This window comes from Nannospalax galili, unplaced genomic scaffold (assembly GCF_000622305.1).
Source record: "Nannospalax galili isolate Female #2095 unplaced genomic scaffold, S.galili_v1.0 scaffold1734, whole genome shotgun sequence".
In the NCBI taxonomy this organism is placed as follows: domain Eukaryota; kingdom Metazoa; phylum Chordata; class Mammalia; order Rodentia; family Spalacidae; genus Nannospalax; species Nannospalax galili.
In genome coordinates this window covers 218,913-245,952 of record NW_008335062.1, presented here as the reverse complement: position 1 = coordinate 245,952, position 27,040 = coordinate 218,913, and the positions used below count along the sequence as shown (strand labels likewise).

The 27,040-nt window shown below is 50.1% G+C and overlaps 1 protein-coding gene across 3 annotated transcripts in view; it reads left to right on the top strand.

Annotated features, from left to right (window-relative positions):
• Positions 1-21,342, top strand: part of Trabd2b (TraB domain containing 2B) — a 229,963-nt gene extending 208,621 nt beyond the window's left edge. The window contains exons 4-6 of one of the 3 annotated variants that reach the window (XM_029561932.1): positions 8,025-8,115; positions 11,236-11,505; positions 18,705-21,342. In XM_029561932.1, coding sequence (XP_029417792.1) covers positions 8,025-8,115; positions 11,236-11,505; positions 18,705-18,909 — 566 coding nt within the window. In that variant the 3' untranslated portion in view covers positions 18,910-21,342. Of the gene's footprint in view, positions 1-8,024; positions 8,116-11,235; positions 11,506-18,704 lie in introns of those variants that run through there. The other 2 variants (XM_008829753.3, XR_003848974.1) reach the window with 2 other exon arrangements.
• The last annotated feature ends 5,698 nt before the right edge of the window (positions 21,343-27,040 follow it).

The following is a 27,040-nucleotide window of genomic DNA, read 5'->3' as shown; positions in this document are numbered from 1 at the left end:
CCTCTTCAGAGGGGGGACTGTTAGACTAGCAAAAAGCCCCATGAAAGAAAGAAAGAAAGAAAGAAAGAAAGAAAGAAAGAAAGAAAGAGCGAGAAAAAAGGAAAGAAAAAACAGTTGCTCCCTGTAGAAGGGACACTGTCCTGGGACAATCGACCCACAGGACCCCCTGCTTAGGAAAACAGGATATCTTTCCTGCTCCATTTGGCAGGTAGGTACATGGAGGGGCACATAGGAAGCAAGAGGTCCAGAAAGTTGTAGTGAGGTGATGATGATGACTCTTCCTGTTGGTCAGTCTCCCCAGAACATCATCCAGCTGCCTGGGCCCTCTGTTCTACTGGTGAGACCTATGCCCTCCTTCTGGGCTCCCCATACTGCCCTAGGACTTCCCTCTCACAATTCTGCTCATATAGTACTTAGGAGATACTCATTACTCACTTGTTTACTGGATGGCTGGATAGATTTATGGAAGGGAAGGAAGGGGAGGGGAGGGGGGGGAGGGGGAGGGAGGAAACAGAAATATAAGGGAGGGAGGAAGGAAGGAAGGAAGGAAGGAAGGAAGGAAGGAAGGAAGGAAGGAAGGAAGACCCTGAGGTCTGCAAGCATAAGTTCCCCCTACTCTTGAGTTACCCCACAGAAAAACTTGATTCAGAATCTGTATCTACTGCACCCACGGTAGGATCCAGAGGACCCTGGCAGCGTTGTAGCTGCCTTTGGAAAGTGAGGCTGGATTGACAGATTAAAAAGACCAGAGAATCTACAGTTCCGGGTCCTTCTGAGTAAACGACACAGAGACTGGAGTCAGAAGCTTTGTGCTAACAGGGAGGTGAGGGTGAAAAGGAGAAACATCCTGGTCATGGAAACAGCTTGCTTTCTGAGCTGTTCCAAGTCATCTTCTCAGAGTCCTCCCCACACCATCTGCACAGCAAGGGGCCTAGAGGAGGTGAGGTTTTAGGTTTCTTCCAGCTCCAGTATTCCACATGCTTGCTGGCAGAGGCTAAGGGAAAGTTTCCTGGAGGAGGTGGGAGCCAGTTGAAATGTCCTTAATGCAGGTCCAGAGACCCTCCAGTTTTTCTCATCATCCCCATAGTCCTCAAGACAAGACCCTCACTCACCTTTCCCCACTCCACACTTGGTTCTCTACTGGTGACCTGGAGAGCAGAAGCCCCTCCAAGGGCAACCACGAGCTGAAATCTTACAAACAAGCTGCACACCCAGCAGCTTCCTCCTCTACTTCCACAGCGGCCATGTCTTCTCTACTCCTCAAGAGCAAGTGTGAGACCGCAGCCTCCAGAATTTCCCGCAGCGCTAGAAGAACTGCGGCCCCACCACATACGCATCTGAGTCTCGCATGTCTACTGTTGGTTACCATGCCTGACCAGAGCCATTCCTATTTCAGTTCAGAGCAGTCTGCCAGGCAGAGGACACCCCTTCCTGCCTTGTGTCTTGCTGGCCTTTTCTGGAACAGGGCGAGTCAATAGGAACTGTGTGCCATGTCCCTAGCCGTCTCCAGGGCTGTGCTCTCAGTGAAAGGGGAGCTGAGACTTACAGCTATGAGCTACAGTGCAGTGAAGCCAAGAATTTGAAACTAGGCTGTGAGTATGAGAACTCCAGTTTCTCCTGAGAAGCCACCCTGGGCCCATCAACGCTCTAGTTTCTCCCAGCCCTCAGAGTCCTTTCTGTAACTGACCTGAGAGTCAGCAGGCCACACAGGAATGGTGCAATGCTTGACAGGACTTCAGTGCCTGCTGCTGACCTTGTACTACTTCTACTACTTGTATTGCTTTAGGATCCCTGCTCCCTCAGAGCCTGCAAGTCCTCCAAGGTTAGGCCTCCTATTGGAGAGAGGCAGGCCACCTAGATGAGGGACCAGAATTTCCTCTGTGGCGCTCCAAGGAAATTCCAAGTACCAAGATTAGTGCCAAGTGACAGTCAAGCTCAGGACAGGGACATCCTCTGTCTCTAATGAACATATCTCTGGTCAACAGGAAGTCCTGGGCCCCCAGGTGCTTCAGCTCAGGAAAGAGCCTGGTGTTATACATAGTGATTTCCCTGGCCATAGAAGTCCATAGGCTAGGACTTGATACCTGACCATCACAAGCCCAGTTTTGGGCTGGCCTGGAATGACCCAACAGTCATTGTGTCTGTGGGCATCTGACAGTAGGAGGAAGGATGCCACCCCCGGTCTGGCATGCATCTGACCAGCATTAGATGTCCGTAAAGGTTTTTAGATAAAGTATTGTGATGTCCAAGTCCTCAGGTCCAGGCTGGCCCAAGCCCTGAGGGCTTCAATCTTGCCTGTGTCATTCTGTGTCACCCTGGGAATGTAGAGAAGTGGGCTCCTGGCCTCTCAGTGGAATGTTAATTTTGAAAGCATCCCATCCAAATGGCCTAGAAGCTTCAAGTTCTGGGACTTTTAGAATCAAGAGGGACTACTTGATGGGGGGAGGGGTACTGTCTAGAGAAAGTTGACACTAAGGGATGTCCTAAGGAGCAGTTGTCAGACAGTGTCAGGGGCCCCAGAGCAGATACTGCTCCAAATGGGATCCCAGAGGCCAGGCCTTGCCTGGGCAGTCACCATAAATGACACGTCCGAGCCATGCTTGGGCCTGGACCCAGTTCTGCCTTTTCTGCCTGTGTGACATGGGTGAGTTGGACTGTTGAGTGGCTAATGAAATGAATCCAAGCACTTGGCACAGTTCCTTCTACCAGAGCCACGGCAGGCAGAGCTGTTGCTCCTGAGGTTTCTGTCCACCTTTGATAACAGGGCTGAGCAGCCTTTTGACACCCAGCACTCACTTAAATGTCTGTCACTGACCTTGTACTACTTGTACTGCTTTAGAATCCCTGCTCCCTCAGTGACCCCTGGTGTTCCAGCAGCCACCACGCAGGAGCATAGAGCAAAAGTCGCTAAAGGACATAGGAGTTCTGGTTCCACCCTGACATCCCAACTCTTATGGATGGGTCCAAGTGTCCTCCACTTAGGCTAGCAAACGCTTATCAGCCTTACATCCGTCAGGGATGGAATGCTCCTTCCAGTACAGCTGGACAGTTGCCTGGGAGAGTGTTCTCTGCTCCTGTCTGAAACCTGCCCCTTTCTTGTCCTGCAGTAGTCAGAATTCCACACTTGTCCCTCCTTTTCCAACCTTCACAGTAGCCCACTCCCCTTTCACTTTATATTCAACTCCAGGATCTCTGTTGGCACCAGCACATACTTGTCTCTCTTCCACCTACACTCCCTGGTGCCATGCCATCACAGGAGCACTCTCCATCCTCTCCTCTTCTCTTCCCCCTCCCCTTCTGCTTCACCCCTGATTCTGTACCCCTCCAACACTGAGAAACCTCACACGGTCTCCCCTACTATACTGTGACCTCTTTATGGGTGGAGACCACAGTGTGTCTCAGATCCTAGCATGACACTGGGTACAGAGGCATTGTCAACTCAGTCTCCAATGAACTGAGAAGGTTCGGCCTGCCGTGGGTGGCTGCAGAGCAGGAGGGGAGGCCCAGCCCAGCCACTTCTCTTCTGCACAGTCCTGGGGAGACTGGAAGGCCTGGTGCCCCTCATTATCCATCCCTCCTGTCACACTTCCTAGGGAAAACAAACACGGCTGTAGCTTGATATCCGGCCGGAGGCCCTGTCAGTGAGATTCACATTTGAAGGTTTCCCTTGCATTAATTTCAGACAGAACATAAATATGGACTTGGGATGCCTCTTCCAGGAGGAGAAAACTGGAAACCTGCATGCACACTGGAGAGAAAACATGTGTGCTGGCCGAGGGCGCCCTCGTTACTCTGGAGGCTGTGTGGGAACATCTGGTTCTCCCCACCTCCTCTGTCCAGCCCCCCCCCCCCGCTGTCTTGAAATTGCCCTGTTAATTGGCGCATTGTTCATGCGGAGCGCTTGCACACTTTTCTCTCCAATCTGCTGAACCTTGGAAGGTACACGTGTTTTTGACAATTTCTTGCCCCCAAACGTGTCATCCCTGCAGCTGCCAGTACTTCAGAGGAGGTATTCTGGAGCTTGCTGTGAATGGGGACTGCTCTGGGGTAAAGCCCCAAAAGCCTTGCCTCTTACCAACTGCGTGACCTTAGATACGGCCTCCTTCCCTTGCTGAACCTCAGTTTCTTCATCTGTAAAGTGGGAACCCCTCCAAGGGCTGCTTTGAGGATGAAGTGGAGGAACATGGCCTGGAGGCTCACCGAATATGTTCAAGTTACCACAAAGTGGAACACTACAAGTGGGGAGCCCAGGAGGCCGGGGGCACTACCCTGTGTGGGGAAATTGAGACACAAAGAGGGAAAAGAAACTACCCAAGGACATAGGGTTGGTTGATAAACCAAGTTTAGTGCCCAGGCTCTGTTTTACCCTACCTGCCCATGTCAGAGGATCAGGTGGAGCTGCCTGGCTGTGGTCTCTGCTCTCCAAGCCCTGTGTCCTGGCATAGCCCAGCTTGCATCAGAAGAAAAGGACCTTTTTCTCTGTTGTGAAACATCTAAGCACTGCTCCCTTTCCTGTTTGTATATAGATGTCCTGTAAGTGGGCCCCTGGTTTGTCTCAGGGAGAAAAGTCCAGCCCAACCCCCACAATGTTGAAGCTGTACACTCCCAGGACCTGGACCCTGCCTGTGTCTATCTGATTCCACCCATCTTGGAACCGTCTCTCCACCATGCCCTTTGCTTCCACCTCTGGGTTCTCCCTCCTCTCTTCCGCCCTCTCTTCCCTTGTCATCCCTGCAGCTGCCATCTCTTTCCCGGTATCTCTGCATCTCTTTGCCCTGCCCTTCGCTCTGTCTGGGTGTCTCTCCCCTTTCTCTCCTCGCTGTTGTTTCTGCATCACTTACAGCTGACCTGTGACCCCTCTCCTTTGTCCTCCTTGCTTGCTTCCTGGGGCTCTCCTATCTTCTTTCCACCCCTATCCCCCATCCTGTGACTATCCATCCACTTTGCCCTACTTCCCCCTCTTTGTCCCCATGGCTCTCTATACCCTACCCTCATTTTCTCCTCCCTTGTCCTCTCAGACTGGACTCAGCAGGCTAAATGAAACGTGTCTTCCTGCAGAGAGCTGGCCAGAGAACAGCTGGAAGCTAGTGCTGGAGGGAGCTGCTAAATGGTGGCCAGGAGCCCCAGGGAGGCTGGGCAAGCCAGGCAGACTGAGCCCCAACACTGTGGGACCACTTTGGAGACCTTCCACCACCTTCCCTACAGGTTCCAGCTTGGAAGTGGTGCCTTGCTCAGGATTTCCAACCTTGGAACCAAGCCTAAGCCCTGTCTGCCAGCCTCTAGGGACATCATGCACTGGACTTTGACTCCAGCCTGTACTAGGGCCAAACTCCTGGGATTGGTGGAATCTAGGGGTGCATCACCAAGGGCCAGGGCTGGGCTACAAGAAAGGGGGGACTCAGGTCTCCTGGGGACAGGATGAGATCATGGAAAGGATATGGAGGAACAGACTATGTCACTCAGTCATTCAACAAACATTCATGGAGCCATAGTGGTATGCCAGATTTGGACTTAACTCTGGAGACAAAGATGAATCAGGCATGGTCCCACCCTCAAAGAGCCCATATTCCCCCCATCAGGTGGCTTTTTGAGAGCACATTCTAACAGAGTCAACTCCGGGGTGTGGACAGGTTGGTTTAGCTGCAGTGATGAGAAAGAACAGGATGATTCCTGCAGTCTGGCAACAGGTGGTGGTGGCTGGGCAGTCAGGTATGTTTGAGAGGTGACATCACAGGTCTCTGCTGACTGTCAGGGAATGAAAGCCAGCATAGCTTCAGTAACAATGCCCAGGAGAAGCACAGTGCTGGCATGGACAGAGGGCATGCAGGACTAGTGGGCTCCAAAGAGGTTGGAAAGAGATGAGCATGGTCCATTAATCAGCTGCATCTGAGCTAGGTGGCAGTTCCAGAGTCATCAGTGTTGTAGGATCATCAAACCCACAAAGAGGAGGATTGGTAGCTGGAGTGTGAGCAGAATGAAGAGGGAAGAGGCCAAGGGCAGGTTCCCAAGACTCCTGCTTGGACTGGGTAAGAGAAAGCCTGCCGAAGAGTAGGGGAATGGGGAGAAGTACACAGGGCAGAATGGGACTTGGGCACCAGGAAGTTGCAACCAAGGGTCTCATGGGACCACGTACCAGAGAGGGTGAGTATTGGGAATACTGGCTGGACATGCACGACTTGCACCACAGAGTTCTAGGCACAGATCATGTGGAATTACACTTCCTGGGGTTGTATAAAGAATAGTAGAGAAATACCATTCCCCCCTCCCAGGAGGGAGGAGAAGAGGGGAGGGGAAGAGTGTGACTCAGAGGACACGAAGGTGGGAATTTGAATTTGCACTGTCCCTGCTTGCTTTCTCCAATTATCTCCAGTCTTGTGTTTATGGTCCTAAGGAAACCAACCCAGTTCAGAAGCCTTGAGATTGATGGAATGCAAGGGTGTGCCAAGCAGAAATGGGAGACACTCGTGCTCAGGGTCCAGTGACATCACTTGAGGCCTCCAGTGCAGGGACCATGTACAGCTTCGCAGAGCCTGAGGCCCCCTCTGATCATCTCCTCAGCGCAGCCACAGCCTCAGGATAGTCAGTGGATATACCTTGCTTCTGTGCAGCTCAAGGCTTGTAGTTTTCTCTTGGTGACTCTTAACCTTCTGGACAAACATGTGGACCGTAACTGGGCCATGAGAGCTTATATTTTATTATTTATTTTTATTTTATGTCTGAGTGTTTTTCCTACATGTATGCAAATTCACCATGTGTACAGGGCCAAGAGGGTATCAGATCCCTTGGAACCAGAGTTATAGTTGTTAGCCATTATGTGGGTGCTAAGAACTGAACCTAGGTCCTCTACAAGATCAGCCAGTGCCCTTAACTTCTGAGTCATCTCTCCAGGCCCTAGATCTTATCTTTAAACCCAGATCTCCATGGAAGCAGAAGAGGACTTATCTCACCATCAGGAGCAAAAGCTAAGTGCTCCTGGCACAGACTCCTACCTCCTGGGCACTGAAGGCTGTCACCCACTGCTCCCTTCCAGCCTGACAGAGCAGGGGCAAGCAAGAGAGGATGACTCCAGCCCAGCCAGGATCTGTGTCAGGATGGTGCACTGGCTTCTCCAAAGGGTTTTCACCTCCTCATGCTTCACTGGGGCTTCAAGTTGTCCTAGGAGAAAGTCAAAGAGTTATAGGCCCATCTAACACTTGGGGGACATAAGACACTAGTGACAGAAAAGCCATCAGCTAGGATTACCGGCTGAAGGGATGACACAATGCTTGTCCTCAGTACAGGTCAAGGCCTGGTTCTGGAGAGAGGGGTCCTGTTCATGCCTGGGCTGCCATCTGCCTCACTTCCCCTTCTAGCCTTTGCACATGCTACTCCCCACTGGAACCCCTTTGCCCCTCCACCTGACTTCCACCCTCACCTAGGTAGCACTGCCTTCTCCAGGAAGTCTGCCCAGTCCCCACACTGACTTGGTCTCTGCCCATCAGAGGGCTGACAAGGAGACCCGCACTGAAGAAAGGAGACATAAGTTGCTGATGGAATTTATAGAGATGAGCTGTAGACCTGCTGGAGGGTTTCTTAAACTGGGCATTGTGAGACTTCTGTAGGCTTCCCAGACTGAACAGGCAGGAGCTGGGGTCAGCTTAGTGGCATTAGACACAGGAATGCAACAAACAACACTTAGAAGCCCTTCCTGCATGCCAGTCCCTCTTCTCTGAATCCCTCACAATCTGGAGAGAACGATCATAAGAGGAAACTGAGGAATGCAGAAGTACAGCTTGTGAGAAGCCGAGCTAGGGTGTGAATTCAGGTAGGGTGGCACCGAGAATACATCCTCCTTACTAAGCAACACTGCCTGGACTCGAAGGAGTCCTGTTGCTGAAGTGTGGGCATTCTCTGTCCCAACTCCCACCCAGGACCTCCACTAGTATAACTTACTTGTCCAGACACAAACCCAGGGTTGGCCAGAGACTGTGTCCCCTAGATGATGACCTGGCATGTGACTGAGCCCACTTTACATCTTGTTTCAGGTCACTTTCTGGGGAACAACACAGTCATTGATGTCCTACGGCAAGCAGGGCTGGAGGTAGACCACACACCTGCTGGGCAGGCCATTCACAGGTAAGCATTGGAGCATCTGGTGCCATCTTGGGACTGATTGGCCTACTGCTGCCTGACCATGTGCTATGGTCACTGCCCCTATGATCTGTTCAGGCCTAAGGGTAGAGCTGTGACACAGCCTATGGTGAAATGAGGCCTTGTGGGAACAGGTTAGACCAGACATCTTGACTAGAAGGGACTAGAGATAGTAAGTAGGAAGAGCACCGATATATAGTCTTGATGGAAGACCTTGGTGCACTGGGAATCGGGGCAGCATTAGAACTTGAAGATTTGGGAGTTCAGATACAAGTGGATTGAATAGGCATAAGTGACCTCAGTTGCTACCTAGAGACTCAATGGACAATCGGGCCCTAAATGAAGATTGGTGCCATTGTAAGAAAAGCTGTGGTTTGGTTTCTGGCCTGTGTCCATCCCCACTACATGCCCCCCTTGCTGCCCCACCCACTCATGGGCCTCTCCTTCCTGACTGTACCTGCTCCATAGCTTCCTCTAGCTTTGCTCTTCACCTCTAACTTCCCTGCCAGGACACTCCCACTCTGCTCACAGAGGCACAGTCTGTGCCTCTTCCTGTGATGGTTCCTACCCTGCTCTACCCGACCCATCTGCAGCCTGGAAGCTGCCCAAGGGCAGGCACCAATGCAACCTATTTGAGTATCCATGGCACCAGTACCAGGCAAGAACCAGGCTGTAGATCTCAAATCTCCAGCAGCACTGGAGGTCAAGATCAGGCTCCTCAAACTCAGAGGCTTATGCTCCCAGCCTTTATGCAGGAATCTCTCATAAGTCCACCAGGATAGCCCTATTGTGATTTCAGTCCCTGCTCCTGAGGGACTGAAAGACCCAGAGTCTGAAGGAGGCTTCATTAATCGCAGCAAGGTGGTATTGGCTGCTCACTCTGTACAGGGCTCTAAGTGCTTCTAACTCATTTCCTCCTTCCCAAAGCATGACAGGACAGGAACAATGAGTATTGCTGACTTACATCTAGTGTGTCTGAGCCTACAGTGAATCCACTTGCAGAAGACACCCTTGTGTAACAGTCTGGCTGCAGCTTCCCTGGCTTTTAACTACTTGAACTTACTCAGGGCATAGGAGGCTCAGGAATGGCTGAGGCCTTGACCTTCAGAGATGAAGCTTGCTGAGGTCCTCAGAGCCAGAGCTGAGTCCTGGCTTCATATCATGCTCTCCTGGTTCCATGTCACTTCTACAGGAACTTACTGCTCTAGCACTGGAACTCTATCCCAGCCTCCTACCATTTCCCATGAGCCCAGAGAGAAGCAGCTTGTGGGGGAAGAGAGACTGGGGCAGGTGTGTTTGAAAGATAAGGGATACAAGGTAGCCTGAGGGTCAAGACATTCCTCAAGGCCCCTCCTCTCCCCTCACTTCATCCTTCTCCCCATGTCCCCAAGGACCTTCCCCTTGAAGCTCATTGTGTGTGGCCAGGCAAGGCAGGGGAGGCAGGCAGTCTCCCATTCATCTTGCCTTCCAGACACTAGAAGAGAGGATCTCCTTCTCTTCCCCCACTGGCTCTGCTGGAGGCTCTGCCTCCCAGAAGGATTCTAATCTTAGTCCCTTGTACAGGGGAATGAGAGAACCCTAGCAGAGGAGGGGGGATGGGGATGCTGAGGAGGCTCTAACAATAAAAGCCATCCTTGGCCACAGGTGCTTGCTGGTGCTTTTTGTCTGACTGTTTTGAATTATCTCCTTAACAGCTGCAGCATCTCCAAAAGACTGGACCCTGGGAGTGTGGGGCTGCCATAGGGGCTGGGAGAGGATGGGCTGAGCTGATGGCCTTTTTCCCTTCAAAGAGAGAGAACCCCCTCACCCATCCACTGTGCAGTGTGAGAATGGAGTAGGAAGGCTTTGGATCCTGGGTACCACCTCCCTTGCAAGCTATTTGCTCAGACACAATTCTTAAAACCACACCCAACTGTCCTCAAGTGCCAGATGTCCCCTGGAATTCCTTTGGGGCCACAGAATTCATTTTATTTTTATAAAAGGGAAAGTATACACAGGCTGAGAGGCCCATCCCTGTTTGGAGCATTGGAGCACGAATTTCACAAACATGAATACATGGCACTTCAGTGCCCTGCATAATCAGGCCCCTTGTCTTGGTAGCCAACATCAGAGAGAGGTTTTGTAGGCACCAGGCACTGTTCTTGGTCCTCCCACTCATTCACTCTCATAACACTCTGATGAGGCTGGTAGCAATATTTCCTCTCCCCTTCTCCAACAAGTCACTGCTCACAGAGTATTTCTCCCTTAGTTACACTGCCTGAAGATTATAAATGGAATGTGAAGAGCATCTATCAGCCTCCAGGTTGAACCCTAGGGACCTAGCCCCGTCCTGCCTCCACTGAAAATGTGCTCAGTAGACCTTCAAAGCACACAAACAGCTAGATGAAGTAAAGTAACACAAGCATCTGGAGTAGTATCTGCTACTAAACGACATCAACTCTCACACTGCCTAGTGGGTGAGCTGCCTGTTGTTGCCAGGCACTATTCTCGGCGCATTGCCTGTGTTCACCTACATCCCCCTCATGATGTCCCTGGGAGGTAACAGGCCAATGTATCCCTACTTTACAGAGTAGGAGACTGAGGCACAGCAAAGTTAGATAACTCACCTAGAGTCCTTCAGCCTGAGGTCACGATGAGTGAGACACTGACAGATCAGGTGTGGGGACAGACCACCTTCTCCAATGAACCACTTCATCCCCATGCTCTTGCACCTGTCTCTGCCATGTGTTATCCTCGGTGGTGTGGCCACCAGATGTCCTGTGTGTTTTACTCTGTCCTCCACTTTGGGGTGTCAGCTATAAGAGGACGTCTGTTTGGATCACTACTGATATTTAATTCCTAGAAAAATGCCAGCTGCAGGGAGTCGTACAAGAGATATTTATAGGTTAAAAGATGAAAGAATGAATCAATGCTCTGTCTCTCTACAACAACAGTTGCCCCAGATCCCTCTCACCGAACCCAGCAGAGACACTGACTATTCCTCTGCCTTGACGACAGACAGTGCCACTGCATTCCCCACTCCACACACACACACACACACACACACACACACACACACACACACACCACACACACGACCCACTCAATTGTTCTTCCCCTTTCCAGTCCTGCTGCTGGGAGCCTAGCACCCCCTCCTGAAAGGACCTCTGCCAGCCCAGACCCAGTGACCCCAGGTGCTGCAGTTCCTGAAGTACCCTCAGTGACCCCCACCGCTCCTCCTGAGGAAGAAGATGCAGCCCTGTCCCCACATCTCCTGCTCCCTGACAGCCTCAGCCAGCTGGAGGAGTTCGGAAGGCAAAAGAAGTGGCACAAGAAACAAAACAAACAGCAGCGGCCGAGGCAGTTCAACGACCTCTGGGTCCGAATTGAGGACAGGTGAGCCACGGAGGAGTAGGTTGTCTAGAAGCTGGGTGTTGGCCACCCCGGGATTGAGTACGCTGGCACAGACCTTGCTCTGAGCAAGTATGGAGTGGAGTGTCAGTATAGAAACTTCTGGGAAGGCTCTTCCCTGTCTACCGAGAATCGCTGTGGTCATCTTTTAGGGTTTATAGAATATATACACTTTGGAGTTTTAGCCTCAACACAAGAGCAAGTAGAATTCTCTGCACTTCAAAAGTGAAGAGAGGAGCCTGATGTCACAGGCCAATGAGACTGAGGCAGAAACAAAGCAAGTTCAAGGCCGTCCTGGGCTACAGAGTGAATTCAAGGCCAGACTGGGCAATGAATGAGATTCTGTCTCAAAATCAAAAGTAGAAAAAAAGGGTGATGATGTAGCACAGTGATAGAGTGCTTGCCTGTCATAAGAAGACCCTGGCTTCAAATCCCAGTACTGCGGTTAATTAGTTAACTGATTAAAATTAAAATGAAGAAATGGAAGCTTCCTCAGGTGGCATAAACAAAAATCTGCCATGCCCAGGCTGCACCTGTTTGATCACATTTGATTCATTTGGCCCATGGACTAGAGGTGAAACTAGGACCAAACTCAGCAAGCTAACTATGCCAGAAGTTTTAAGCTCCCTGTGCCTAGAAAGTGTGAGCACTAACACCATATCAGAGAGGCTCCTGAGGGGCCCCCACCTGTGAGAGAAAGAAACAATCGGTAACTGATGCCCATGACTATCTCAGGAATATTGCCGTGAACCCTGATATAAACGGTATATCCTAACGTGCTGAGGCCTTCCATCCTCTTCTGTGCATTCTTCCTGTCATCAACACCTCCTTCCTCAGTCTGTCATTACAGTTCCTGCTCAATCCAAGATGTTGCCTGCCACCCCCCACTCAGTCTCTACGGAGCAGTCTTCCTAGGTTCCCTATGTACTAAGAATCTCTGCATTCGGTGAATAGTGTCACCAGGGAATGTCTCAGTGAGGGACTGTCAATGAAAAGGCAAAGTCTTACCCACTGTGGTAGCCCAGTTCTGGACCTGATATTTGGGCAGTGGGGCTATAGAACCCAGTCCTCATCTGGACCCTAATGATGCCAACAGAATTTTCTTCGATATCCTGGACAGAATTACCGTGGGTACTTGTTAAAGAAGCAATTCTTCCATTCCACACAGAGCTCATACATGAGAATCTGCAGGGCAGAAGTTGAGGGCCTTGTGGATGTGCCTCAGGAGGCTCTAAGCAGCTCTGGGAAGCACTGACCCAATTGTGCATTCATGAATATGAACCAAAGCCCAGAGCCAGAGGGCCTGTCTAGGGCCACACAGAAAACCAGGAGCTGTCTTGTCCCTTGTACTTCCTGATTCTTCTCTAGTCAGGTCACTGAGCTAGTAACAAAAGATTGACCATAGTCCAGGCTCCATCATACAGGACATGGAAACACCTTAAAAAGACTGCCAGCAAGTAAGAGTCAAGGCCACTGAGCCTTCAGTCACTGGTGTCAGAGCGCCTCCAGTGGGTTATTGCAGAATGTACTTCAGCGGAGCCCTTGACAGTCCTGTGTCCCACAGCAGAGGCATCACTGTAAATATACTGGCCTCTGACACATTTGAGTCAGGTGCCCAGTTTGAGCCACATTTCTTAAACAGAAACAAGAGTTTAGAGTTTCAGAGCGCCACACCCTTCAGTAATGGACAGGCTTGCAGGCTGCCAGCAGTGCACTAGAAGCTCAAAGAAGAGTTGGTCACTCAGAGTCTTGATCACCTCACCAAGGTGACCTGGAGACTTGGCCAACGGAGGACCTAACCTATGGGTAACAGGAAGCTGGGTTGTCAGCTCTAGCAATGAGCCCCAAATCCCTACTATGTCTAAAAGGGAAATATGGATAAACGATTCCGAATCGCTTTCTTTTCACCACACACAGGGATCTGAAGCACAGAGCCTGGCTTCAGTGGAGGAAAACAGCTTTTCTTTGGCAGAGGGGAGCCCTTCTCCACCTCAGCAGGTAAACTGTGGTTGGCCAAGAAGCCTCCCTCTCTGAAGCTGAGAGTTTCCACCAAAGAGCAGCCTATTTGTTTCTCATTGCTTTTGGGGGAAGACAGGCTCTGTGCTTCCTAAGAGGCCCAGGTACAGGGCATCAGCTCCCATGCTCCAGGGATTCATTCTACCTTCCTGGAGTGCCCAAGTTTCCCATTTTCTGAGAGGGAGCAGAGGGAAATCGGGGGCTCTTTTGCAGCCCTTCTGATATGCCTGAAAGTTTCAATTCATTCCATTTCTCATTTTTCCTTCCTAAGTTCAAATGAAGTTGGCCCTCCTCTCCTGCCTAACCTTGCTCATCTTCTACCTACCATCATGCAACAGAGGAAGGCCTGCCTGTGTAAGGCTCTAGCCTCCTTTCCTGCCTCCCAACTGACATGGGTCCTTACCAGACTGTGTGCCAGCCACCACAGGCTGTGCCCTGTCCCCCACCCCCACATTGCATTTGCTTCTCTCTGTTTAGGGTAGTGTGTCAGTGAGCCATTGTGACGATCCTGCTATACTGAGCACTTGTATCTATCGTGTCCCAGTCCTAGTCACAGAAGGCAGGCCTGTTTTACAGCAAGGAATCAGAATCAGGCAGACCAGCGAATTTGCAGAGTAGTGGAAAGTCAGAACTGGTATCCAAATCTAACAGTAGCGTCCACATTTGCCTCCTACCGTCTAGGTGTGCCCTTCTCACCTCACTGGATTGAGCTCTCCTCTCCTCCCCTAGCCCTTCTCCTTGCACCACTGCCCACACTGCAGTTACTTGCCTGTGTTTCTAGGCTGGTGGACCCTGGGCATTAGATGTGGGTTGGACAGTTCCAGGTGGCCTTGAGGCCTCATTGGGGAGGGGGTCATTGACTGCACACATGCACACCAGAAGGAGGGAGTCAAGAGATATGGGCTGCAAGTGTCTGAGCAGGACACCACCTGGAGCATGCTGGCCTCCCCTCGCCCCTCATTACCCGAGATGTAAACACAGCAGAGGAAGTTTAGAGAAGGAGCAGCCCATGGCAGGATGATTTATGGGGACCTGTGGAAAGGGCTGAGTGTATGTCCACAGATGACTGCACAGTGGCAGAGTTTTCTCAGGAATCTCTTACCTCTGAAAGCCAGACAGAGACAGTAGGGAGGAGTGTGACCAGGGCAAGCCCATATAGGGCCATTCCCACACAATATGAGCCCTGTGGCAATCCTTCAGCGATTCCTTCTGCTCTGTTAAGGTCATGTCTGGTCTCTGGAGGCTACAACTCTCCTTCTCCATGTTCCCAAGTCTGCAAGCACATAGCTCTCTCTCTCTCTCTCTCTCTCTCTCTCTCTCTCTTTTCTTTTTTCCTTCTCTATGAAAGTCAGGAACACAGATGAATTACATTTGTCTGTGTGAGTGTGTGTGTGTGTGTGTGTGTGTGTGTGTGTGTGTGTGTGTGTGTGTGTGTGATAAATAAGAGGGTCTGCAGAGTGGCTGACCAATCTGGATTAGAAGCACAATGAAGATGCACGGGTGTAGTGAAGACAATATTTCCTGAGTGTTAGGTGTTGGCCAAAGCCAGGCCAGAGCTGAGCATCACTGTGTGATAGACACTAGGCAGGTCCAGGGGGTTCAAGGTACACATATGTCAAGACCTCAGCTGAAGCCCTCAAAGAGCTGAGGAAACACAGCACTTCTCCCCCCAAATGGCTCTGCATACCTGCCTGATGCTCAGGGTATCCCAATCTCATTCCTTCCAACCATGGATGGTCCTTGTGAGAGTCCAGAATAGACAGAATGTCCCTGTGAAGCAGGCACCTCACCTGATTAGAGGTAAGGGATTCCCCATAAGGACTGGGGAGCAAAACCATCCAATGAGCCAAAGCACAGACAGAATCAGGCAAAGTTCCAATCCCAGACCTTCTTTGCACTTGCTTTGAAGCTTTGACATTGACACCTGTAAAGCCTTAGTCCATCAGTGACTCTAGGGCAGCTGCTGCGAATCTTGACACCTTTGACTTCCAGAGTCTCTGGTCAGGGATGTCTCAGGCTGCCTCTCCCCAGCAGGCTGCTGCTTAAGGCCCTTATTGTGTCTTAGTCTTAAAGCTACCCTGAACCATTGGGTGGAAGATGTGAAACACCGTCCATACCATCCGCAGTCTCACAAGGACATCTTGGGCACATACCTGTCACTGAGCTCTGTGGATCAGTACTGGTGAGGGACAGGAAGAGATGGTTCCCCAGCTGTTGATATTGAAAGAACCTTGGAACCGAGGCTCTGGGCAAATCTAGCAATTTCCATCTCTTCTCTTTGGGTTTGTTTTCCATCTGAGGATGGATAGGTCCTTCCAGCTCTGGTCCACTATGAAGCTACTAAAAAGCATCAGAAGGTTTACTACTATCGTCAAGACAGGGAAGGGTGAAGACATTTCCAGGGCAGGAGACCACAGTACAAAATGTGAAAGCTGGCAGACCCCAGATACTCAGGACTTCAGCTGCAAGCAAGCTGAGCAAGTTAAATCTTGACCTACATCTGACCGTTTAAGCTAAGGAGGCCAAATTCCAGTTGAGAATAGAACAAGGTCTCTTCCAACTGATGACATGGAGGATGTTGTCACCCAGGCCCTGCGTGCTCCAATGCTTGTGTGTGTCTGAGGGTCTCTAAAGAAGTATGTGGATGCCAGTCCCCCTCATCTGTCCTCTGTCACTTCTCAGGGACTCCATCCGAGCAAGAAAAAACCCAGGATTAGTGAAGGGGGATTTCATCTTTGACTTTCAAAGAGTAAAACCAAAACTAAACACTGTGCCCTAGTTGGGTACCAGCTCCTCCTATTGGCAAGAAAAGCAAGGCCAGCGATGCCCAGTGCCTAGCCCTGGAGGGCACTTGGAGACCTCTCGCACCAAAGTCCACCCCTGCTCTAGGGAGCACCAGAAGGGGTGGCAGTCTATACTGTGCCTGGCACTGGCCCTGCCTGTCTGTGCTTTCCCTTGGGCTACTGCCTGCAGCCTTGTATCTGGCTTTTACTGCTGGAAGTAGCTCAAAGTCCCTGAGTCCATTCTTGCCCTTTTGTTGTATACATAGGGAAACTGAGGCCTGGAGAACAGTACTTGCCCCAAGTCATACAGCAAGCCAGGCATATGGCCCAGACTTGTATGGAGCTCCTGCCTTCTGGTCAGAGAGGTTCTTCCCCACTCAGGGGCCTAAAAGCTCAAGAACAGACTTGGGCCCTCAGTGCCAGCCATCTGTGGAGCCTGGGAATGCTCAGTGTGTTTGGTTTGGCCTTGAGGCCGCTGTGCCATGAGACAATTTTCTCCAACATGAGCCCAGGAGGGGGTGGGGACCTGGACTTTGTAAGCAGTGGGGGGCAGGGAGGTGGAAGACAGTACACACTCAGAGGGGCTTGTCCCCCCTCCCCAATCCCACCTCATTTCCCTGGGACGCCTTCCAAGTAATAAAAACTGTACTTGGGCTCCAAGGGAGTGTTTTCATCTTTAGTTTGGAAAGTGTGAAAGAAAATGCTTATGGGAGGCTGTGAGCTATAACTCCTTGGTCTTGACCTCCAGCGGCAGGGTAGCCTGGGCCCTGGCTCTAGTCACCTTACAGGGGACCCAGCCTACTGCTCTGAAACCCGCCCACAGAACTCCCCAAATGTCCAAGCTGAGACACAGCTGCTAGGCAAGGACTTCCAAGTAGCCTCTCATATGGTACGAAAGATGTTCTAGAAGACACCCAAGTGCAAGATCTGGAGATTACTCTGTCTGTATGTGTGTGTGTGTGTGTGTGTGTGTGTGTGTGTGTGTATGTATGTGTGTGTTGTTTTCAGTTTTATTTTTCATTACACAAGCAAGGGACAGTAGAGGTGGAGATAATTAATCCCCTTCAGGGGCTATAACCAGTGGGGCCTCAGTCCAATCCTAATGCCTCCAACTCAGTGTTCAAGAAGGTCTTATCAGGAAGTAGTGTGCTTCCTTGATGCTCAGGGCTCAGACTTCAGAGACAGATGGCTCCAGCACATCTTGTCTCTTCTAAGAAGCCTCATCTCCTTCAAGCTTGGTGGAAATAATACGGCACAGGTATAGCACTGAGCACAGTGATTGCCAGTGCCGATAAGTGTTTCATAAATGGGGGGCGGTTGTTATTAGTCAGAGAGACAGAGACACAAAAATAATACTGATGCTAAAAATAGCCAAAGCGTTCTCATGCTCCCTGGGGACAGGCATTGTTTCTGATAGAAACCTCCTGTTTGACCCTCGAATAATAGATGTTGCTCCCCGCAACCTCCCTCAACAATGAGGTTTTGGGAAGTGGATAGGGTTTTGTGGGAGCTTTTCCAGGTGGCATTGAGGGATGAAGAGCAGATCTCAGGCCTCCAGGGATATGAGTGGGATAACTGCAGCAAGACAGTGGGAATTGGGGAGGGGGACAGGTAAGAGGTACATCCAGCCCAATGCAGTGAGATCATGGCAGGTCCCACATGCTTGAAGGCCAGCATGGGTAGAAGGCAAAGCACACTGGATTTTGTGAGCTAAAAGAGATACTAGAAGACACCCCCCACACACACCTCCATTCCCCATTCTGCATGCACATCTGCATGCACATCTGCAGGAGTACCTTACTTGCTATCCTGAGCGAGACAAAGGTCTTTTGTCTCCTGGCCCACGGGCATACCAACCCACTCTGCTCCACAACCTAGGTACTAGGTAGCTTCTCTGAGCCCATTTTGTTTTCTCTCTTGCTGAAAGAGAGTAGCAAGATCCATTTTGAAGTCTTGTTGTGAGGAGAGAAATCCTGTTTGAACAGCTCGCCTAAGGGAGGCTCTGAACATTGTGGATAAAATCGCGTGGTAAAAATAAAGGCATTTGGTTTATGTCCTGCCATCCCCAGCATCCTAGGAGGGAGCAGCAAAAGGCAGGGCACCAATGAACAGGTGGAGCCTGTGCTCTGGGGACCCCAGAGCTGTCTCCTCTCTCATCTTGCGATTGTTTCTGACTCTCAAGATGGGTCACAAGTGGGCCAGGCCTGGTCTTAGAACTCAGCCTGGACTGGCTGTGGGGTCCTGGACTGCTCCCCTTCCTTGTCTGTACCCCTTCTTTCTTCTCCTTCTTGTGGGAAAAATTAGTAGTAAAGGTAGAGCTGAACCCCAAAGTCTCCTTCCAGAACAAGGCTGCTGACTCACTGTCATGTGCTTCCTCCCTTTTAGCACCACCATCTCGCCACCCCCCCTGCCTCTCCAGCCTACCCCCAGCTCTGGGACCACCAAGCCCTTTTTCCGGTCCTCGAACCAGCTCCAACAGCAGGAACCCCTGGGGCCTGCCAGCAACTCTCCGCCTACCCTGGGCTTCCTGCCTGCCTTTACTGCCACCATGGCCGCCCACTTCCTGCTACACACGTTCGGGCCCTCCTGACCTCGACCACCCCAGTGAAGAAGTCAGAGAACCACAGAAGATTCTGTGGTCACACCCACCACCTGACACCACCTCAGGGGGTGCTGACACCTCGAGGTAGTCCACACAGGACGAGAACCTTAAAACACTAGAGACTTATTGTACCCAAGTTACATCTTCTTTTTTGTAGAAGGTCTTAATTTCCCATAGTGCTATGGGGCTCTTTTGTAAAATATGTGTCCATATTAAAAGAGAAAAGTGTATTTATTCTACTGATAAAACTATTTTTATGTGGCCTATGTTATAGTCCCTGGATTAGCCACCACACCAACACAGGAGAAGAATGACCTCTGTGAGCTGTGTGGCCTATGGCTTTGAATTGGCCTCTCTTGGGCACAGAGCCTCCTGGTCAGACTTGGCTTCTCCCGCTGCAGGTACTTCCAAGGGCAGGCAGAAAGTAGGCCTAGCTTTTGAGGAGCTGGTCTCAGATCCAGAGGCATAGTTGCAGATCATACTTCCCTTCCCTGGATGTATCCAGGCACTGGGGGACAGTTTAGGAAAAAGATTGCTGCTAATTATGAAGCCCTGAGCACCTGCGGACTGGCCCTCCAGAGTTCTGGGTGTCTCCATGCAAGATTGGAGACTGGTGCTAAGGAACATGAGCCCAGTTCTGTGGCCAGATGACTACACTGAGACCCAAAGATGGAGTGGGGCTACCCAAGGTCACAAAGAAAGTCTGGCCTCTGTCCCGGTGGTTTTAGTCCAGCTTGGGTCCCAGAGGGGCTGGTGAAATCACACCTAAGTGGAATGACCTGGGAAGAAGGACAGGAGTGGATATAGGGCAGTTTTAGGGACAGGGACTCAAAGTATGATAAAGTACGATAAAGTATGATAAAGCCACCAAGTATGATAAAGACAGTGGTAAAGAAAACCTCTTATCTGAAGGGCTGCAGGGTGGGCTCTTTGCACGTTCACTTTTTCCCAGTGCTGTGAGATGTGATGACCCCCATTTCAATGCTGAGGAAACTGAACCCACAAAAGAGAGGAAGGGTTGTGCCCTAGGTCAGCAGCCCTAGATTGCTATAATATAAAAACAGTCCTTGTCACATGTCCTGTGTTCTGCCCGCATTCTTTCTGCCCAGAGAAGCTCCAGGGACTACAAATCTCACCCAGACTGAGACCCACCTAGGCTTCCCATGCCAAGCAAAGAGACCATTTTATCATCTCACTGATGGTTCCTGCGGCCAAGAAATTCTGTTAAGAAGGGCAGCCAATATGGACAGGCAGGCAGTTGAGACTCAGAAAGACCTGGCTGAGGACATAGAGGGCCCCTGGAGGCTGACTCCTAGCTCTAAGTCCTCAGCTGGACTCAACTAATTACATATGGAATCCTAGATCCCTCACCTGTCAACAGTAAGAGTAATACTAAGCACATTAGTACTAAGAGTAATACTAAGGCTCAGAGGAGGAGACATTTCTCCAAGGTGGCGCAGCTGGGCACACTGATTCTAGCCTATTCTGCTGCCTCACTGCGTATGGTTTACCCTAGCAGGCTTGATGGTTCCTGGTTGGCTGCAGGGTGATCATGCCCAGCTTGGCAGCCGTTCCCTTCTGAGATGTTAGGATTCTGGGCTACTCATTGGATACTCAGGGGTCCCATGGGCATCCTGGCAGGCAGCAGAATTTTTTCTAGCTCTGCCTGACCCAGTGGATGGGTTTAAGCCTGAGACTTGGCAGAATCCTAGCGGTCTGCTTCACAGAGTCCCACCAGTCTCATGGGCACCATGCTGTAAACTGAACTTGACCTCAGCCAAGGCTGGAGTCAGTTTATCCTTGGCAAAAAATGTGACTTCCTATTGCTGAGCAGGAAGGGGCTTAGGTTTTAAAGCAGGCTCAGAAGTTAGACATCAAACAGATCGTGCAGAGCGCTATTGGGATGAGATAAGTGTAAAGGAATTGGAAACACACAGGCCAGATTCCCCTATTGGGGGCAGAGTATGGCATGAGATGTATGGAGATCAAGCTTGAGGTTAATTAAAGATGAAGCATTTGGGGAAACAGTCCAGGTACAGGACTATGTGCCCAGACCTGTGCCAGGCATGGGGCCAAAATGGTGAATTAATGCAGCATGTAATTACTGCAAAAGCACAGTGCCAGGCTGGAGTACATGGGCTGAATTGTATCCTTCTTTTGAGCCCAGAGGACTCCACTCTCAAGATGGGACAAGCAGGCCCATCCTGGGCTATGTTGTTCTGGCCCCAACTTCAGGTCAATTCAGCCCTTGTCTTTCCAGTTCCCTTCTGGAGGAAGATTGAAGGGGAGGGAAGTGTTCCAAACTCTTCTTCAACCATACTTTAAGGTACTTAAAAACAATGTGCAAGGCTTGGTAGACCATATCTGTAATCACTGCCTTTGGGAGGCTAAGGCAAAAGGATCACAAGTTTGAGGCCCAGCCTGGGCTACATAGTGAGTTCTAGAGCAACTTGAGCTACATAGCCAGACCCTGTCACAAAAAATAGGAAAAGAAGGAAGAAAACGAAGGAAGGAGGGAGAGAAGGGAGGGAGGAAGGGAGGGAGGGAAGGAGGGAGGGAGGGAGGGAGGGAGGCCAACAGATAAACAAATTAGGTTGACATGCACTGAGAAAGCTAGAGCCATTGTCAATCAGACAATGTTTCCTCGTCCCTGGGAAATTCTAGCAAGCCAGGATTTCAGATGAACCCAACTTGCTGGCCTATGTCTCGGGAGATCTCATACACAGAAGCAGGATACACAGCTAGGTCACTTGAACCTCTTGTCCTTCCCTGGAGACCCAGCAATCCATCAGCAGCTTCACAGACTTCATGGTCTCTGTGCTTAGCCTCATAAAACTCAGGGCCTTGATTCCTTGTGATTTTCATGAGTATTTCTTAGGACTTCCATTTTTTACTTTGAGGAAGACAGGAAAGATGGAAGGCTAAGGCCCAGCAAATTAAGTGATCAGAATGTTAATATGGCCCCAGGTCAGCTAACAGTAAGGTGGGGAGAGCCCCAGCCTCCATGGCGGAGGTGTAAGAATCAGGCTGCCAGGGAGGTGCAGGTACCAAATGTCCCTCTAAGTCCTGGAATCAAAGGTCAGTGTGTAGCACGTAGACTGTGCATGACTCAACACATCCACCTCCCACTGAAATAACCAGGCACATTCTCCTCACACTGAATGCCGTCACCTCTTACTTTCCAGCTTCAAGTAGACTTGAGCAAGCCTGGGAGCTCAGGTACCTTGAATCACCCAGCCAGCCTCCAGTCTAGTTAGTGCCATTGTCACAACAGATCCAAAGAGAACTGCTACCAAAGGAGAGTCTATTTTAAAAGACGTTTCTACCTCAGAGATGTAGCTTTGAGGGCATCCTAGGTAGTAGAAAATAGAATTGAGGTAGTGATAGTCTCTCAGTGATCATACAGTAACAACCAGGTCCTCTCCCTGGCATTTTCCTCCCCTCCATTAGCAAGCCCAGCTGACCTTGCTGGCTGTGTTTCATCCCTCCAACCCTGTGCTTAACCTGATGGAATTGTATCTGTCATTTCTAGGGTACACAAGGTGTTTCCATACATGCTGCTTCCTAAGTGAACGCCCTTCACCTTTCCCCCAACAGTTTATCCTGTGAGGAGCACCTCAGGTGGCACTTGATCCCAGAAGGCCACCCTGGGGCCTTTTATAACTTCTTAGTATCTATTACCACACCTACAGCTCAGGGTTGGAACTATGTAGATATGAATTTGCTCCCTGGTAGGAATCCCAGCAACTCAAAGGCATGGGTCATGTGATTCATCCTTGTATGTCATCCCAAACAAAGGTGATGTTCAGTTGAGAGGGACAGAAGGAGGAAAGGAAGCAGGAGGAGAGGAAAAGAAAGAGATGGAGCTAGGATAGAGGAGACACAGCCTTATTTCTGCCTGGAACAACTCTACTTGCCCAGCTGGTGAAGGCCAGTACCCTGAGGGCAGAGCTTACAGAATGAAGGTGGAGGTGTCAATCTGCAGGGCCACAAGACCCACTGGCTAGAGAGGTGGCAGCCAGCCAGAGTCTTGGCAAGGGATTGGTGTGGATGACATGGAGGTGTGTCCTGGGTCTGTAAAGCTCATGTTCTTTGAACATTGTCATTTTTCCAAAATTCATCTAGGCAACCAAAAGTAGCACCGTGGCTGTCTTTCTGAACTAGTAGGTTCAGGGCTCAGTCCAGCCTCCCTATACCCCCTCCCCTACTCTTCCACTACCCATGAACTGGCAGGGCTACCTGCTGCTCTTGGGCAAGGGACATCATGGGGGGGGGCTGGACTGAAACCTTATCCAAGGCCCCATCCCCTTCTCTTTCTGTCCCCGCCCCCAACTCTGGGAAAGGGAAAACAAGGTTCATGAGAGCTATCAGGCCCCTTTCTGGCCCTTTCCAGGGACTGTCGTCTCCCCAGCCCCTTCCTCCCAAAGGCATGCTGGGCTTTTCTTCTCTTAATGTTCTCTACATACTGCTTCCCTTTGCTCAATGACTTTGGGTTAGTCCCTGCCCCCTCTAAGTCACATGGAGACTTTGCTTCCTGGGCTAAGAGAAAGAGACATGACATATACAAATTTGGGGCTCCGTAAAAGTGACTTTACCCTTCTACAATTTAGCTTTCCACACGGGCCCCACAGGCTGCCATGATGGGCACATGTACAGACCCCTTCTAGCCTAAGACCTGCCATGGGGCAAGTGGGCTTTGAATGGGATCAGAGTCTAAGGTGCCTTCAGTGAGCTGCCAGGGACCAAGGACTCTCAGAACTCCTGAGTCTCTGGGGGCGGGGCTGGGTGGGTGTGGCCCTTGCCTAACGATTCATGCTAAAAAGAGAGACCTCTTTTGGATGGTCTTTGCCCCTTCCTGAGCCTGAGATTTGTGGCTATTCCAGCATGCCTTGCTGTGCCACACTGGCTTCAGTTCTTGCCATACTGGAAGGTACTCATGGTCTCATTCTTAAATCACCTCTTCCCTCACCGCTGTGAATTGTCATGAAGAGTTCTTTAAGAGTGTAATAGAACACAAAGAAAGATGCTATTAATGTTATTTTGCCAAAAATATTTTTGTAGCATAATATATTAATAAAAGACATTATGACTTGATCCCTTGTTTCCCTGTGCTAATCATTCCCCTTCTCCTATGGAGCATGTTTGGAGGGATTACTGGAATGTGATGGACAGGACCTATGACCTTGGCGGAAAAGACTTGAATGGCCACATTTTCCATGCACAGATTTGGGCAGGGGCTGAGAGGGTGGCTTGAACCGGTGGCTACAGAGGCCTGGCACCAAAGGAGATGCAGATAGCCCTCACCAGGCAGAGGGAACTGCCCATGTGAAGATTGGAGCGGAGCCTGTAGAAGGGGCTAATTTTATGTTTGAATAGACATGGAGTGGACAAGGCAACAAGCTCTGAGACAGAAAAAGCTTGGGATGAGTTGGGTATGCAAGATCACCTTTGCCAAATACTACAGAGTAGGAATGAACTGGCTATGTCTTCTGTGGGTAAGGGGCTCCAAAGCTCATGCCTCAGTCTTACAAGCTGAGGAAGACAGGGTATACAAGTTGCTCTGAGGACTCCCAGACAGAAATCAGGCAGAGCAGTGAGCAGGGCTCAGGGTGTGGCTCCATAGAACGGGGCATGCAGGCTGGCCACCTTTTATAAAATCTGGATTTGCTAGACACTCTCTCTCTCTCTCTCTCTCTCTCTCTCTCTCTCTCTCTCTTTCTTCCTGATCAGTCACAAAGAGGAATAAAATTTCCAACTTGAAGACCAAGTTCCAGGCAAAGAAAAACTGGATGATCAGAGATTCCCTGGCATCCCTTCCTGGTTCTCATTCACTTCCTGTCCTAAGGACTGGGGGAAGCACAAACAAGACTGTTCCCCAGCACCATCTTCCAGTCCCACTGTCCCCTCCAACTCACTGCCCATTCTCCCTATTTTCACCTGAACATTTTCTTCCTGTTGCTCAAGGTCTAGCTGAATGTCTTATCTCCTTGTTAGAAGTCTGCCCTCGTCCTCCAGCCTCACATTTCACACCTCTTCTAAAATCCCAGAATGCTTCTGCACATCTAGTCTCAGGAAAAATGCTGAAATTTTAAAGAAGCAAAGCCTAAGCCTTACTCATGCTTGCATTCCCTCAGTGACCAGAGTCTTTAGAATAGAGGACATGTTGATTTCATTCATTTTAATCCTGAAGATGAAGCACCATCCAAGATCAGTGTTCATCAAAAGCAAAATTGGAGCTACTGGGAGACTCTGTCTCAAAAAGATTAAAAAAAAAAAACTGGGGCAGGAATTGTAGGTCAGTGGTAAAGTTATTATTTAGCATATACAAAACCCTAGGTTCCATCCCTAGCACCACCAAATAAACCAATGAAGGAAGTGGCCGCCCTTCTTTCTTTATCTGTAAAGTAACTTCCAATAACTTCCAATCAACATTCCTGCCCCCACCCCCAGGGTTCACAATCCCCACCCACAGGCAGCAGCAGGTGGGGGCGCGGATTGGAGCTTTCATACAGCTGTTGGGGTCAGGGCTTGTGGCTGTAGAGATGGTCAGGGATGCTTGATGACCTGAAGAAAGTCCAACATAAAGAACTGCTCCCCTCATCCCACCATCCTGCCACAGTTCTTGTATGCTTTATGAAGCATTCTTAGGAGAGGAAAATCCATTTGTATCTGAGCCTAGAACCTAAATCTATGTCATATAAACACAAAATGTTTGCTAAGTTTACTGCACACTGACTCTTACAGGAATTCCTTTGTGAAAGGAGACTGTATGAGGCTTTGTTCCAAATTTTACCAAGAGTGGTTCCTATTTCTGAGTGGCACCTTACTCCCAACACTAGCTGACAGAGGTTATAGGGGTGTAAAAGCCACATACACCTGCCCTCCTGTATTTTACCTGTCACCTTCACAATGGCAACAGGCAGGCGCAGACTTTTGACTGCTGTGCTGTATCCACAAATGGTGTTGGCCACAAGAATTAACAAACCAAATCACCCATTATTTTAAGCTATTTTTCTTTTATTTCTTTCTCCTTATACTTAGTACATTAGATTGGGTTTTTGAATCATTGACTAAGCATGTTATCCATACATTTAATTTCCACATACAAAGGCCACTCTCAAATAGTTGCACTAACATGAAACACTCCATCTCAAAGGGTAGAGAACCAACTGCCGCTCAGCACATTTTAGCCCTGAGAAATTACCTCCTGAGATGGCGTGCCGGGGCCTGGAACTAATACGCACTTGTGCTGTTTTCGTGCAGCCTTCACTGCATGGTCATGCTAAAGAAAGCAGCACTTTGCCCCAGAGAGGGTGGTAGTATGGAACTCAGGAAAGGGCAGCAGCCTGAGTCCCCAAACCTAAGATGACTGCTTTCTGGCAGTTTTCCCTTTAGCATTTCACAGAACCCTGGGTCTGGGAAGCGAGGAAAATGAAGGTTGCTTTTCAAAGTTGGAATGACAATCAGTCACTCAACCAGCACACTGTTACAATGGTTCTTGAAGAGGCAAAAGCAGGTGCCCTGAATCTCTACAATTCCCTGAGCTTCACTCCAGGACTCTGATGGGAGGTTGTGGCTAGTTCAGGCCCCAGTGGGGTTCCAGTTCTGCTTTGCCAGAACTTCATAAATAACATCAGAACTGAGACTCAGGATTGGAGCAGATATTTCTAAAATGCCATCTAGTTTTAATGGGCTGGAATTTCAAGATAGTTCTCTACCTTCCAACTTTCCAGCTGAGGCAGCTCAGCTCTGCTAAATTTCTCCAGGATATGGCAGTGAACTCCAGGCATGCATGAGAGGCACTTGAAACACACCTGACCGTGAGGTACACCCAGGTCAGCATCCATCGTAATGCAAAGAGCAGGTCCTGGGGGATATGTGGAGTTGTAGGCAGGAAAGGCAGCTATGGAAGTGTGAGGTGGGGTACTGGTAAGACCAGCAGGCGGGAACCAGCCAGTAGGTAACAGACTCTGGTAGTTATGTTATGACAGAGGATGGGTGGAGAGATACCCTAAAGCTCTGCCAAGCATATTGGCCAGGACATAGCCATACAACACACTGTATGGGTGTCTGAGCAGTACTTGGAAGTCCAGTCTGTGGAACTTGGACTTGATCAATG